The sequence below is a fragment of the Callionymus lyra genome, chromosome 2 (genome assembly GCF_982586985.1).
Source record: "Callionymus lyra chromosome 2, fCalLyr1.hap1.1, whole genome shotgun sequence".
NCBI classification, from domain to species: Eukaryota; Metazoa; Chordata; class Actinopteri; order Syngnathiformes; family Callionymidae; genus Callionymus; species Callionymus lyra.
The window spans coordinates 26,714,637-26,729,249 of NC_141819.1; the positions used below are offsets into that span (position 1 = coordinate 26,714,637).

Here is a 14,613-nt window from a genome sequence, read left to right on the forward strand (position 1 = left end):
GTGAGTGTGTGTGTCACTAGTTGTGTGTTTCTGTGAACTCTGCGACAGGGAATCAGTGGTAGATAATAAAGGACTGTAATCAATGAATAGAAATTATAACATAGTTTGACACCCCTTATATTGCTCTCTCTTTTCCTGAATAACGTCTCAACGTTGTAATTACTGAGATAATTGTTAAGGTCAGGAATTAATAAAACAATGATTATTAACTGGAGTAGTAACTCATGCGTGTATCATGTGACTAACAGACAGAATATAAAACATGCCTAAAATAACTGTTTTTGTCAATATAATGTCATAACTATTGATGCGAGTGTTATAATTTAAAAAAAACATGGAAAATGACTAGATATCAGTTCTTAAATTAGGCTATTTAACTTAAACAATTATCTATTGTTATCATTATATTTGTGAAAGCAAATATTCCTTGAAAAATAATTATTTATATCTCTATTTTTTTGAGTTTGAGTTTGATAAACGAGCAAATGTAACGTGTGGTTGTAAAAAGAAAACGAAGGTGCTATCCATCAGGACGCGGGATCAGAGGCGGCCATCCTATGAGCTCAGGAACAAGCATGGATTTTTACTTTCAGTTCTGATGAATGGTCTGCTGACTCTGTCTCACTTTCATCACGGGCCTGTCCACTGTAACAGTATACTTGTCGTCCAGAGCAGCCCGAGGAGGTTTGTGCCTCAGCCTGGTCTCGCCACTGACTGATGGGCTGTTGAGCTAGAGAACAGAGAGAGCAGGAGGAGAAGAAGTGAAGGATGATGGATGCGTTCAGCCCTCTGGCTGTTACAGACAGAAGAAAATCCACCAGTGAATGTGTTTATTTTCATAAAACCGAACTCTATATTATTCTATCATCAGTAAGTCCCTAATGATGACCTTATTTTGAATTTATTACTTTATAAAGTTAAACCCTGTCTGTAATCTCGGCGAATGAGAGGTTCCAAGAGCAGAGCCCATTATGACGTAATAATGGCTTTACTCCTCCTCTAGCCAGCTGTAATCACGGCCCGCTTTGTTTATACAATGAGTCCCTAGGAGGTGGAGACTTCCATGATTGATGACGTGCAGTGACAAACCTTTGATTTCTGACCAATCACAGCAGAGTGGGCGTGTTTATGGAAAAAAGATTTCACCTCCAGAAATATATAGATATAATGATACATTTAGAGCCAATTTAATATAATAATAATAATAAATGTTGTATTTTTGCAGCATAAACAAAGATTATAAAGATATTAAATAAAATACTAGAATAAATCCCCTAGTGTGAATAAGTGAACCATAGAACTGTATTATTAATTTATAATTAAATACAAATTATATCAAGTAAGTGCCTCAAGTATCTTTCATTCCCATGTGAAGTTATTTTTAATTATGTTTTCAATACAGAGACATGAATTTGTGTAGATGTTTAGTCAGTCATACAAACAGTGTGAGCAGGGAACACAAACAAAGCCAGGGTCATGTGCTGCAGTTTAAACCAGAGGGAAACGCTCTGATAATTGGATTTCTGGAATATTCTTTGTGTTTAATGAGTGACTTAGCGCTGTAAGCCCTCTGTTGTGGCGCTGCGAGGCATTTAAGTCAAGTGGGGAAAAGCAGCCAACGTGCCGAACACACTTGTGCTGCAGAGCGGCTTCTTGCAAACTCATTGTTGTGGATGAATTCCTAAACACACAATCCCACGCATGAACACACACACAGGGTTATTAGTGTGAGTGTGTGTGTGTGTGTGTGTGTGACGAAACCCACATTACAGTCCATCATTATGACAGCCAGCATCACAAAGAGGTTAGTGACCCATTAATGCAACTTCTATCCCACGATACACGTTAACCTTTGACCTCAGTCAACAAATTAAAAATAAGTTATGTTGATGGACTTTTTATAAAAGAATTAGCAAACAAATTGGAGCAAAGGTGAGAAGCTCAAATCACACGAGGCGTCAAAATATAAAAGAGGGTCGAAAGTGTGTCAAACCCATGGCCTCTAGTCCGAATCTTAGAGGTGACTTATGCCAGTCTGTCAAACTGAGCCTGAGAAACCTGGGTGTAGTATTTGATAAAGACATGTCTTTTGTTCGACACTGCAGAAAACTGACCAAAAACTGTTTCCTTTAATGAGAAAAATCTCTGAACTGAAAATGATGTCACAACACGATCTGGAGTTTATAATCCATGCCTTTGTTTCTTCTCGCCTGTACTATTGCAACAGTCCGTTTCGTGTCTTAACAAGAAGGATCTGTCTCGCCTGCAGTTAATACAAAACCCTGCAGCGAGAATTCTGACCTGCTCTAGTAGGAGAACTCACATTACTCCGATCCTTAAAACTCTTCACTGGTTGCCAGTTTCTTTCAGGATCAATTTTAAAATTCTGGTTCTTACTTATTCATGGTCAGGCTCCTCCTTACATCAGTGATCTGATCCAGCCTTACACCCCAGCTCGGGCTCTGAGGTCTGTGGATCAGAATCTACTGATGGTTCCTGAACACGGTTCAGGACCAGAGAAGAGAAACCCTTCCAGGCTGTTGCTCCTAAGCTTTGGAACAATCATCCTCTCCCTCTGTGTTTGATGATCTACTGACTCCTTCAAGAAACATCTTAAGACCTTTTTATTTGTGTAGGCTTTTTCTTTACTTTCTTGGGGCTTTTCTGTCTGTCTCTATGTTGTCTTAGCCTTTTAAAGTATATATTTTAACTGTTAATTGTTCAAGCGCTTTGTGACCCTGGTCTGGGAAAGGGTTATGAGCTATAACGACGTCAGGCTTTAAGATAAGATAAAGACATGATCTAAGAGTGAAGCTGGTGTTGAAGGAATGTTTGGTACAGAGACTAGAAACAAGAAGATTACTGAGACGGATCAAGCCTCCAAGATAAAGACAATATAATATGATGTTCATACTTCCTGTTTAGTAAATACATGTTTCAGCATCAGAACTACAGTTTCAACTGGAGCAACCCATGAAAAACCTCAATGTCCTCAACAGTTTTCAGACACTGAATGAGTTTCATTTTCGCTCAATAAGTAACCAAGCGTCGTCTCCTGAAGGTTCACGAGATATAAAACAATAAACGCGTATCACATGATGTCATAAATGTTGGAATAAAAACTCTCTGGAGGTGGAGGAGAAGCCGGGGGTTGACTTCCGAAATATTCCGAAAGCCGTTACACTAAGACAGATTGATTCGCATTGTCTGTTGCTGTTGTGCGTTTTGTGTGTGTCGGTGTGTGTACAAGTTTGTTTGGCAAAGATTTGGAGGACGGCCCATCTCCCAGTTACACACAGACACACACAGAGAAAGAGAAGGAGAGAGAGAGAGCCTTGTTCAGCCCTCCTGAGGGATTTACTTCTCACCAGGGGTCTGAGGGAAAAGACCTGCTGCAGAAAAGGGGACAGACAGGAAGAGAAGGGCTGAATAAAAGGACGGTTTACATGCGTGAAGAGCTAAAAGTGGGACTTGTTTCGCCGGCATTGTCAGGGCTGGCACCGAGCATGCCTCACTGGCAGCTTCTGGATCTCGGTGCTACCTGTGAACTGTGCCGCCGCCGCCGCTTCCAGTCGGAGGCTCACGCCGCAGCAGCTCGAGGTCCCGGGACCGGGTCCCAGCTCCAGCCCGAGTCGCCCCGTCAGACATGGGGCCGGTCTGCTGCAAGCCGGACAGACTGAAGAAACAACATCTCCAAGGTAACGGGAAACAGATGGGGGAGAGTTTTTACTAGTGTAGTAAAAAGTGTCTAGAGTAGCTCGGGATGGAGGCTGAGATTTGCAGGAGTGCCGGGATCAATGAGCGCCGTCTCCCGCTCGGGGTACTGTTGGTGGACACTTTTACAATGGAAGACGGTTCTCACGGTTTTCCCTGAAAAGACTTTTCGCCAAATCAGCGGCTGACGGTTTAAGTCGTTGTCTGACAGACAGATAGTCGAGGAACAGACTTGGACCCGTTGACCTCGTCGTGTTTCTTGAGTTCAGCGCCGACATCGGGAGGGCTTGCTGTGACACAGGAAGTTTTGCGCAGAGGAAAATCTTATACTTATTTATTCAAAATATATAAATCAAAATTATAAACATTTTTTATGTATTTTTGGTGGTTTTTGTTTTTTGTAATTTAATGAAAAAAGTTTTATCAGATAAATGCTATCATGATTTAGGTAAATTCTTGTCGAGACCGGATTTATAAATTAGAAATTGTTGAAGAAAAAGTTTAATTTGACAAAAACCATTCCATTGTTTTCCTTTGTGTTCATCTATGATAAAAAAAAATTGATTGATATATTTTAATTTAATGTGGTGTGTGACATCTTAATCGTCATACTTTTGGAATTATTATTGATGCTTTGATGAGGCTTCATGAAACAGCTGATGAGGTATCATGATACAGCAGATGAAGTGTCATGATACAGTGTCTGAAGGCCACTAGATGGCACTACAAGTTTGAAAATGATGCCAGGTTTCATTGAATTAGTAAATCAGAGCCGAAGATTATATAGCAAAGAGTGACAGCAAGTGATCTTTCAAAATAAAGACACTGTATCATGATACCTCATCAACTGTTTCATGAAGCCTCGTCGACACATTTTATAGTAATTATTGACTTCATCACTTCTGTGATGCTCTGCCATCACTTTTGTTTCAGTTCATGTATAAATTAAACAAAATATATTGTTATTGTACTAGATCTATTTTATCAATACAATCTTTTCATCTTTTGAAAGCTATAATGTTAGTTATAAGGTTATAAGGTTTTGGTACGAGTCTATACAACCCACAGAGTTATTCACAACCCAAAATATATTTTCCTTGTTCCTTGACCAGTGTTGACAAAATTGCAGTGTCAAATTGTTACTTTTTTTTTATTGTGTTCATATACATACTTATTGTCTAATTTAAACGTTTCTGGATCAAAGTTGCCATTTCATGTTATCTCTTTGTTTATATGTGTTAGTCCGCCCCACTCTTAAGTGGACATTGATTGGTCTTTTGAATGAAATAATAGTTTCTGATGAGTTAACATACAGCACTTAATATAGAATGTATGTTGTATTTTTATTTTCTAATGATTTTGACGAATTAACACAGCAATATTCAGCCCTGCTGGTGAAACTAATGGTTGCAGGTAAAACAGTCTCCAATACAGCAACATTTAGATTCATAAAACGGAATCTGATCATTTTAAAACAATACATTATATATTTTTGCATTTAAATGTATCTTTTCATCTGAGACAATAATGATGATGAATGATAGTTTTGAGGACTTTTCTCAATTCTTCTGGCGAGACTTTGTTTTTAAAGCAATACATTTCATTGTTTATATTCCGATCATTAATAATTTATCCATTTCTTTTTAATCTCTAGACAGAACATTCTGAACATTCCATACGTTGAGAATGTTGAGTTATTTCCCAACAGTCCCACAGAAACACACACACACACACTGAGACACTTATGTGATAGCAGACAAATGCAGCAGATGTCCACAGCGTGTGGTCATAAACACATTCATGGCCGGTGTCGTGAAGTTAAAATGATGATATAGTCGAGGAGAAAAACTGAAGGACGTCTCACTGTGGAGGGATCATGGCAACCAGCAAGTATAGGAGAAGAAGTGGAAAGTGTCGTCTGATGCTGGCTTTGGTTTTCATTACGGTTGGCATGATTTAGTGGAGGCAAATGAGGGACACTGTAGCCTGGATACATCCGAGAATGTGTCGGTGACTAAATGTATATGGATGGAACACCCTGCAGTGACTTCAGACAGTCTATTCAAAGTATTAATAAAACATATTTTCATGTCGGTGTCAGAGAAAAATAATGTTGTGTAGCTGTTTGACTTCAGGTAACCCCTAAACCAAGCATTATTAAATACATTAAAGATGAATTTCCCGACTAGTGTAGAGAGGAAATATTGGTTTAATCCTCTGGTCTAAAACTATGAGCTGAAAAGATTCAAAGATAAAAAATGAAGTATACGACTTTCCAGGTGAGTTCATCAGCAGCTCAGTGGACAAATGTATCTTATTAATCACGTCCCAAGAATCTAATAATGTTCCAGAAATAACCTGTGAACGGTGAGTTCATTTTTGTTTCATGCAAAATTAACGCTTCATTACTGGTACGTTGATCCACCAGGAAAAAAAAAGTTTTCTGAGCGGAAAGAACAACCAGAATTAATCAATAGGATCATCAAAAAGTATTTAAAAAAATGTAAAATAATTTTACAATATTTCATACTTGTGTCTAAAATGTCTATCTTATTATAATGTTTAAATTCAAACCCTCTATAAGCCTTAAGAAGTATGTTTTTTACCATGTTAAAAAAAAAAGATTTTGAAAACAGTAAAACAAAAATTCGTATTCCTTTTTTTCTTTTTTCTTCTCTCTTGTTCACATGAAGATCTGTTCTTTTAAGCAATTCTTCTTTGCAATTAAGTTAAAAGAAGAATAAAATTTGAACTAAAACTATCTATTTTGTCGTATTTCTGGTGTTACTTTATATACATATATATATATATATATATATATGACTAGATGTGACGTTGATTTTTATTGATTGATTGATTCATACACCTTTATCTGTCCGAAATTGGAATTCACAAGTCATTCACAAAACAAATATTAAACATACATACACATCATATTAAAACATAAAAACAACAATGAAAACACTTGAAATAATAAAATAAATATAGGAAAACGTGAAAAGTGACCTTAAATCAAATTATAATAAATTCTAATGATAATAAATTAATTTAAACGTGAAAATGGGGGGATTGCTAATTTAAAAAAAATGTAATAATATAATATAATAAATATATTTCTTATCAAATAGTATATTAATATTTCATTTTTAAATGTGTGTATTTCCTGGATGTGTTCGTATATCTCTATTCTCTTTATTCTACTTCATTGATTCATTCAAATTGTCTAAAAGAAACCAGTCTCTCGATCCAAGTCCACATGTTGCACGGCTGCAGTGTGTGTTGTTTGCCACGACAGTGTGAGTTTGCAGAGCTGGGTGACAATGGCTCTCAGCTTTATGGACCCACTGTTTAAATTTGGATTTTCTCCTGACAGTCAAATGACTGTGAGACTAATGGCTCACACAGCAGACACACAACCGAGTGTGGTGTTATTGACACAAACCATTACAGCAATGATGGAGACACAAGGATTGATTTGTGTCACTTTGTTGTCTCTCGAGAAATAAGTGCAAGAATCAAAACCAACACTTATTTTCTTGTTGGGATGAGATTCGTGTGGTTAAAGATTAAATTGTGTTTGACAAAGAGGATGAATTATAATCCAAAACTTGCGTCTTCAACAGAGTAACATCAGTCGATAGAAACGATTTAGGATGAACATGAAGAACTCTGGTGGTGAGGTGAAGAAAAAATTAAAAACTTAAAAGACTTAAAATATACTATTAAATTAAACCTGCAATACAAAAATATGCAAAAATAGATACAACATATATAAATAAAAATAATTACCGTTAAGCTTTAAGAAAGTTTAAATTAAACGCATCAAAACTGTACAATTAGTTATAACGATCTCACTCAAAATTAAATATTTCATACTTCGTAGTCTAGTGTGTATTTATTTACGTTTAGAACGTTCATGTCTCGCTACAGTAGGAGGGTTTGCATCTGGTTCCATCTAGCGGCCACTTTGTTTACTACACAAACAACTGCACTGCACTTATCTATATTCATTTAGAATCAAAATAAGACAGCTTTTACTTTTAAACATTAAAAGCCAGTGTTGTAAACACAACATGTGTAAAAAAAAAAAGAAAAAGAAGATAAAAATCAATTGAATTAAATCCCATTTATGATTCATTCTGAAGTACGCTTTCCTAACCATGTATCCTGGTCCACTTGAAGTGTTGCTCTCATTGGCAAGATGATAACTACCTGTGCCGACCATCTGCCTTCTCCCTCTCAGGTGGAAGCGGTGATAAAGACCGAGCTCCCATCAGCCATGAGTCCTTCCTGCTCATGGCCAACTCCCAGACGGACATGGACGACTGGGTCAAGGCCATACGGCGGGTCATCTGGGCGCCATTTGGTGGAGGTAAACACATAATAAATTACACTTAAATAAAATATGAATAAAAAGAATGCTTTAATACTAAACCTCTTTTTTTAATTCATGATTAAATTGACCATTCATTAAAAATAAGCTTCAAAATAAAACAGTGTCACAAAGAATTATGGGTCTTTCAAAGTATTTTCCTGCTCTGGTGTGAATTCCCACGCTGTCCACTCTTTAGCTGCCGTACTTGACAGGAGTCCAGATTTAGAGCCAGACCGGTGGAGGTGTGAGGGGGAGCAGCTGATCAGGGAGAGGCTTGAGTAACAAACATATGTCTATTATTAGAGGGATAAATGTGGAGCTCCATGCCAGGGACAGTAAGTCACATCGCAGGTCAATGAAATACGTGCAGAAGTTTCTTAAAGAGAGGCTTGAAAATCACTTTTTTAATGGATGTGTGTCTTTAAAATAGATTAGATTCAATGCTGCGGATGTATTTTAATCAGATAGATTGAATTAAAAGTCGCTTATATTTGGAATTTCATTAATAAACAAGCTTCTTTTGGCTAGAAATGTAACAACTCTAAAACATCTCAAAATACTCCTGAGGTAAACACCTGCATTAGTTAACACTTGCACAATATACATCTAAAGGTCATGACCTGGTTTAAAAATGTGTTGTTGTCATTTGTCTAACACAATTTTGTATTATTACATTTTAATATTACAGATGATTTAGACCATATGAAGTTTGAACAATGACCTAGAAAGGCCCCTGAGCCAAAATTGGAAGAAAAAAAATCTGCATCAAAAGGGCACATTCTAACGGGTGTATTGATATAATTATTTTATTAATAAAGGTTGTAGGTTCAACTGTGTTGTTTTTTTCGTATGGATATTTCTGGACACTCTGGTTTCCTCCCACATTCACAAACGTACTGGGGTTCACTGATAATTGTACATTTTTCCAGAGGTGGAATATTGTGAAAGTGGTTTTATTTTTTCATTAGTGTCACTGCAATAGCCTGAGGATTGAAACTGAACAAAGCTGTTTTAGTGGAACATAAAATAGTAGTAGTAGAAGAAGTAGTAGAAGTAGTAGTAGAAGTAAAATAATTAGCAGAAGTAGAATAAGTAGTAGTAGAAGTAATAGTGGGAGTAGAAGAGGTAGTGGTAGAAGAAGTAGTGGGAGTAGAAGAAGTAGTAGAATAAGCAGTAGAAATAGTAGATTTATTAGTAGAAGTAGAAGTAGAATAAGTAGTGTAAGTAGTATGAGAATTACAGTAGTAGTAGAAGTAGAATAAGTAGTAGAAGTAGCAGTGAGAGTAGAAGGAGTAGTAGAATAAGCAGTAGAAATAGTAGTTTAGTTAGTAGAAGTAGAAGTAGAATAAGTAGTGTAAGTAATATAAGAATTACAGTAGTAGTGGCAGTAGAATAAGTAGTAGAAGTGGATTTATTAGTAGTAGAAAAATTATTAGTAGAAGAAGAATGATTAGATGTTGAAGTAGTAGTGGGAGTAGAATAAGTAGTACAATTAGTAGTAGAATTAGTATTAGAAGTAGTAGTAGAATAAGATGTAGAAATAGTACTACCTAGTAGCAGAAGTGGTAGAAGTAGTAGTAGGGTTAGTAGTAGAATTAGTAGTTAACCTATAAGTAGTAGTAGAATTAATAGTAAAAGTATAAGTAGAATTGGTAGTAAAGGTATAAGTAGTAGTAGAATTAGTAGAAGTAGTAGTAGTAGTAAGTAGGCAAAAGTGTTTTTAAAGTTGAGTGAAGTTTCTAGGTGTGAGTAGATGAATGTACCAGAAGGTCAAAGGTAGAAAAAGATAAAACAAAGCTAAATCATAGCCTGCATTTCGGGAAGGTGCCATATTGATAAAAGTTTGAACAATTAAAATTGGACATTTGCCTTCAGCATTCACACAATAATAACAATATCAACATTAAGACAAAACACTACTGACAATGAAAACATAATGATCAAGACTTTTCTTCTGAATGCTTTTATGTGAGCCACTAATGTATATATCTGACAAAATGAGAGCGAAATAAATAGATTTTTGGTTTGATATCTTCTCCTCACTGGGATGTGTTTTCTCGCTGAGAAAGATCCAGCTGTGCTGCAGATGTCAGGTTTTCATCAGGTGTTAATGTGACACATATTGTGAGTCTGTCAGACTGTTGTGACAATCCGGGAGCTGCCGGGTTATTACCTCACGCTGTCTCGCTCACATTTCAGTCTGTTCCCCGGGACTCCGGGGGGGGGTCCGTCTCTGGGTGCCGGCTCCAGAATAGATCTGTCACCAAGTCCTGTCGTTAAACAGCAGCAGGGCCGGTCCCAGATCCACCTCCTCCCCCTCACACGTCTCCCCTGCTCTGCCGGGACACACAGGAGTCTGAGCCGAGCAGCGACACGAGGACCCAAATGCCTGAATCAGGATGGATTAACTTGGTGAAATGTGGGTTTGGGTTGTATGAGAAGCGCTCGCTGCTGTTGTGCAGCCACTGCTCTGTCAACTACCAGGATTACTGGGAGCTGCCAGCCAGCTGTGACTGTTGCAGCCCAGCAACAGGTAAACGGCTCCGGACCACCAGACGACCCATTAATGAACTAAATGTTCAGAAGAAATGATGTTGTATTTTTTTTTTGTTCTTTTTTAAAGACAGCTTTCAACTACAGGATATACAGTAACAGTGAATTTGACTTTAAAATGTATTTATTTTTCAAGTTAATTCAAAATAATACGTTTGTATTAATTCCTTCTACAAATGTTGTAAATTAATATATTAAAAAATATATATATTTCATTGATTTTTAACCATCGTCTTCCATTTGTGTCCAGGTATATTCGGTCAACGTTTGGAGGACACGGTGCAGTATGAGAAGAAGTTTGGACCACGACTGGCGCCCTTGCTGGTGGAGCAATGTGTGGACTTCATCCGAGAGAGGGGCCTGGACGAGGAGGGTCTTTTCCGGATGCCGGGACAGGCCAATTTGGTCAAAGAACTGCAGGAGGCCTTTGACTGCGGGGACAAACCACTGTTCGACTGGTAAGCATCAGCTTGGTTTAAAAATGAATTAAATTAAATATAAATCCCTCTTTTTTTTCTGCTACCTGTAGTAACACAGATGTCCACACGGTGGCGTCCTTGTTAAAACTGTATCTGCGAGAGCTGCCCGAACCGGTTATCCCCTTCTCAAAATACGAAGACTTTCTAACTTGTGCACAACTTCTGGCCAAAGATGAGGAGGAGGTTTGTGTGGCCCGAGTCGATGTCTGTGTTGAAGCTAAAAGATCTAAACGTTTCTGATCTGGTCTTCAGGGGGTTCAAGAGCTCGGGAGGCAGGTGGGCCTGCTGCCTCTTCCGAACTACAACCTCCTCAAGTATATATGCAAGTGAGTTCAAACGGCCGAGACATTGTGTATCTTCTTGTCGAATGTAACGTTTACCATTCGACACGTCAGATTCCTCGACGAGGTCCAGTCCCACTGCTATGAAAACAAGATGAGCGTTCAGAACCTCGCGACGGTATTTGGGCCCAATATCCTGCGACCCAAAATGGAGGACCCAGTTACAATAATGGAAGGTAAATCCTAAACGCTGCCGTACGTCAAAACCTTCCCCAGATCATGATCCTCCTGAATGCCATTTTCTCCAGGTACTTCTCTGGTCCAGCACCTCATGACCATCCTCATTAGGGAACACAACCGGTTGTACTCAGGGAGGGACCAGGAAGGGGAAGACGTACCTCAAACGGAGCTTCAGATTTCAGGGCATCCCCTTCAGAACCGCGGCCTGGGAGCGTGGATCTCCGAAGAGGACCTCCAGAGCTGCCCCAACCCCGACCAAGAGCTGCACAGCAGCGCCTCGTCTCTGGACGCCAAACTGTGCGCGGCGGTGACGCCCACGCCGACCTCCAACGCCAACGCCGGACCAAAGTTTGCGCCAGGAAAGGGAGAAACGATCGTCAGTCCGAGCAAACAGACCAAGGCTTTGCCGTCGTGGAAGTACACCTTCAAGAGCTCCTCGGCGCCTCGAGCTCAACCTCAAACCAAGCAATGCAGCAGCAGCTCGGCGGCCGAGACGACCAGCGTGTCGTCGGCGGGCGGAGGGGGGAACTGGTTGATGAACGGTCTGTCCTCCCTGAGGGGTCACCGGCGCACATCCTCAGGGGAACGCTCCGCCCGTGACCGCGACTCCACGGGCTCCTCGCAGAGACTCTCCACCTACGACAACGTTACCTCGTCCTCCAGCATGGGCAGCGTTCCCAGTGTGGCCAGCACGCCCTGGTCCACCTCCTCCTGCGAGATCTCCATGCCGGAGTCCGGGAGCAGCAGCGACCCCTCGGCCCACCACAACGGCGGGCTCGCGAGCGACGCCTGCGGGAAGGCGGAGTGGGCGGAAAAAGACGGCGGGGCCCTCACGGATCCCAGCTCCGAGCAGGAGAGCTGCGAGGCCATGGAGCTGTGCAGCAGCAGCGCCGCGTTGAGCGAGAACGGAAACATGGCTACGGTGCCCGGTGGGGTGCCGACCATAGTCATGTCGGAGGACGGGGACGGGACCATGACCTCGCTGACCAGCTTGGTGGAGGGTCTGAAGGATGAGTTAAGGAATCAAAAGACTGCCTACGAAGCAAGGATACAAAAGTAAGTGTGTCATTACAAACAGCTTAGTCAGCATTATCGGTTGATAGGGGCTCGGCCTTTGATTCACTTTGTGTCGCGGTTCCTCCCGGAGCAATGTCACCTGGTTACAGTTGTAACTGGGCTTCCAGGAATGCCTGCTCTACCCTCTACAGGCTATGCCCTCAGGGAGTATTCCATATCGACAGCCTGTAGAGGGCAGAGCATGCATGAAGTACAACTTTTTATAGGTTTGTTTGACTGCAAACAAAGCAATATACAATCATCAAATAAGTTTTAATTCTTATTTTTCATATACAGTATGTACCTGCTGTAGTGCCTGGTGTGGCCTGGGCATATTAAAAAAAAATAATAAAAGGCGAAGGGAAGAGAGTACGTTCAGGCAGAAAAGAAGTTTCAATTATGGAAATCATCCTTTTGTGGTAACTTCCCTTGTCTTATATCTCTGGGTCAAGGTGACCCAGAGGCCCAAAAACAAATGTGTATAGCTTGACCCAGAGGCAACACAAGGGATACCACAAACACATTTGTGTCACCTTGATATAACACGAGGGTTAATTCTAAAAATTGAACATAAATTTGACCTGCTTTGGGTGGAGTCTAAAATATAAAAAACAGAAATATTTGAATTTTCTTTGGGGTCTTCTTGCCCTCTTTTTCACCAACTTAGAGGTACCAAAAGGAGCCCAAATTCTGAAAATACGTCTTATGTATTATGTTATATACTGTATATGATTTAAATTTAATTGAAATCTGATTTTTTACAACAAAATATAAGCATAGATTCTGGAAATCTGCCTTACTTTGTGGGTAATACATATTACATTTTTTTTAACTGACTCAAACCTTCACTGATGTTCATTTTCAAGCAATTTTGAGAGTCTAAAGACATTTAGATCAGGCGGACACACACACACACACACACAAGAGTCAGTTGTTATATCACCAATATCAAGGTGAGGTGAAAATTAAGTACATTGTAACAAAGTTAAGCAATTTTCATTAATCAAGAGCAAATTCTGACTCGGATTGAAATTAAATGAACAAATTGAAATTCAATCTATTTAGGAAACTGGCCTTGATAGTACAAACCTAACTGTACCGTTTAACTCGCAGCTTCTCTCTGCAAATGTACATAACAGCTCTTTTCTCCACAGACTGGAGGACTCCAGCGCCGCTCTTTGTGCACAAATGGAGCGTCTGGAACAAGAGATGGAACAGGAAAGAAAGAAGCAACGCATGCTTGAAATCAAACTACGGAACTCTGAGCGGGCGCGCGAGGATGCCGAGAATCGTAACCGGCTCCTGGAGAAGGAGATGGAAGACTTTTTTTCTACGTTGGGAGATCTTGCCTTGGGCGCGAGGACTAGCGATATCTGATGATGAGGATGGAACAAAAAAATGGAGGATGGATTGTTGTGAATGTCTGTATGACCCAAGAAAAAAAAGGAGTCTGGAACCGATTCAATGATGATGAAAATAGTGAGAGGTTCGTCACGTGAAAACAGTATTTGAAGAATACGGTATCTGCACATCAATCTGGGAAATGATGCCACTGAAAAAGGCAAACGGTTGTAACCACTACATCGTCATGATATGAATGCATTTAGTGACCAGGTAACTCGAAATGTTGAATGCCATCAGCTGTACGATAATGTTATTTATGTGTTATTTATACTGGAAAAAGGTCGGTGGACGGATCCGTCACAGGAAGTGAACAAATACATAACAACGTAGCTTAGCATTTAGAGGCAGGTAACACAAGTAGAGCTAACTCAATAGAAGAATAATGTTTACATTTGTTTTAGGCTATATGTGAAATATGGTGCTTTTTTTAAACACATTTTAATTCCAGGTTTTCAGCCGTTTTTAAGGAGCTGATTATGTTAGCATTTAAGAAGAGTAAAAACCAATTTTG

The 14,613-nt window shown here is 39.6% G+C and overlaps 1 protein-coding gene across 1 annotated transcript in view; it reads left to right on the forward strand.

Annotated features, from left to right (window-relative positions):
* arhgap22b (Rho GTPase activating protein 22b) overlaps positions 1-14,153 on the forward strand; it is a 28,903-nt gene extending 14,750 nt beyond the window's left edge. The window contains exons 4-10 of the mRNA XM_087784355.1: positions 7,958-8,086; positions 10,893-11,100; positions 11,172-11,304; positions 11,374-11,447; positions 11,517-11,638; positions 11,711-12,698; positions 13,853-14,153. Coding sequence (XP_087640481.1) covers positions 7,958-8,086; positions 10,893-11,100; positions 11,172-11,304; positions 11,374-11,447; positions 11,517-11,638; positions 11,711-12,698; positions 13,853-14,075 — 1,877 coding nt within the window. The 3' untranslated portion in view covers positions 14,076-14,153. The remainder of the gene's footprint in view (positions 1-7,957; positions 8,087-10,892; positions 11,101-11,171; positions 11,305-11,373; positions 11,448-11,516; positions 11,639-11,710; positions 12,699-13,852) is intronic.
* The last annotated feature ends 460 nt before the right edge of the window (positions 14,154-14,613 follow it).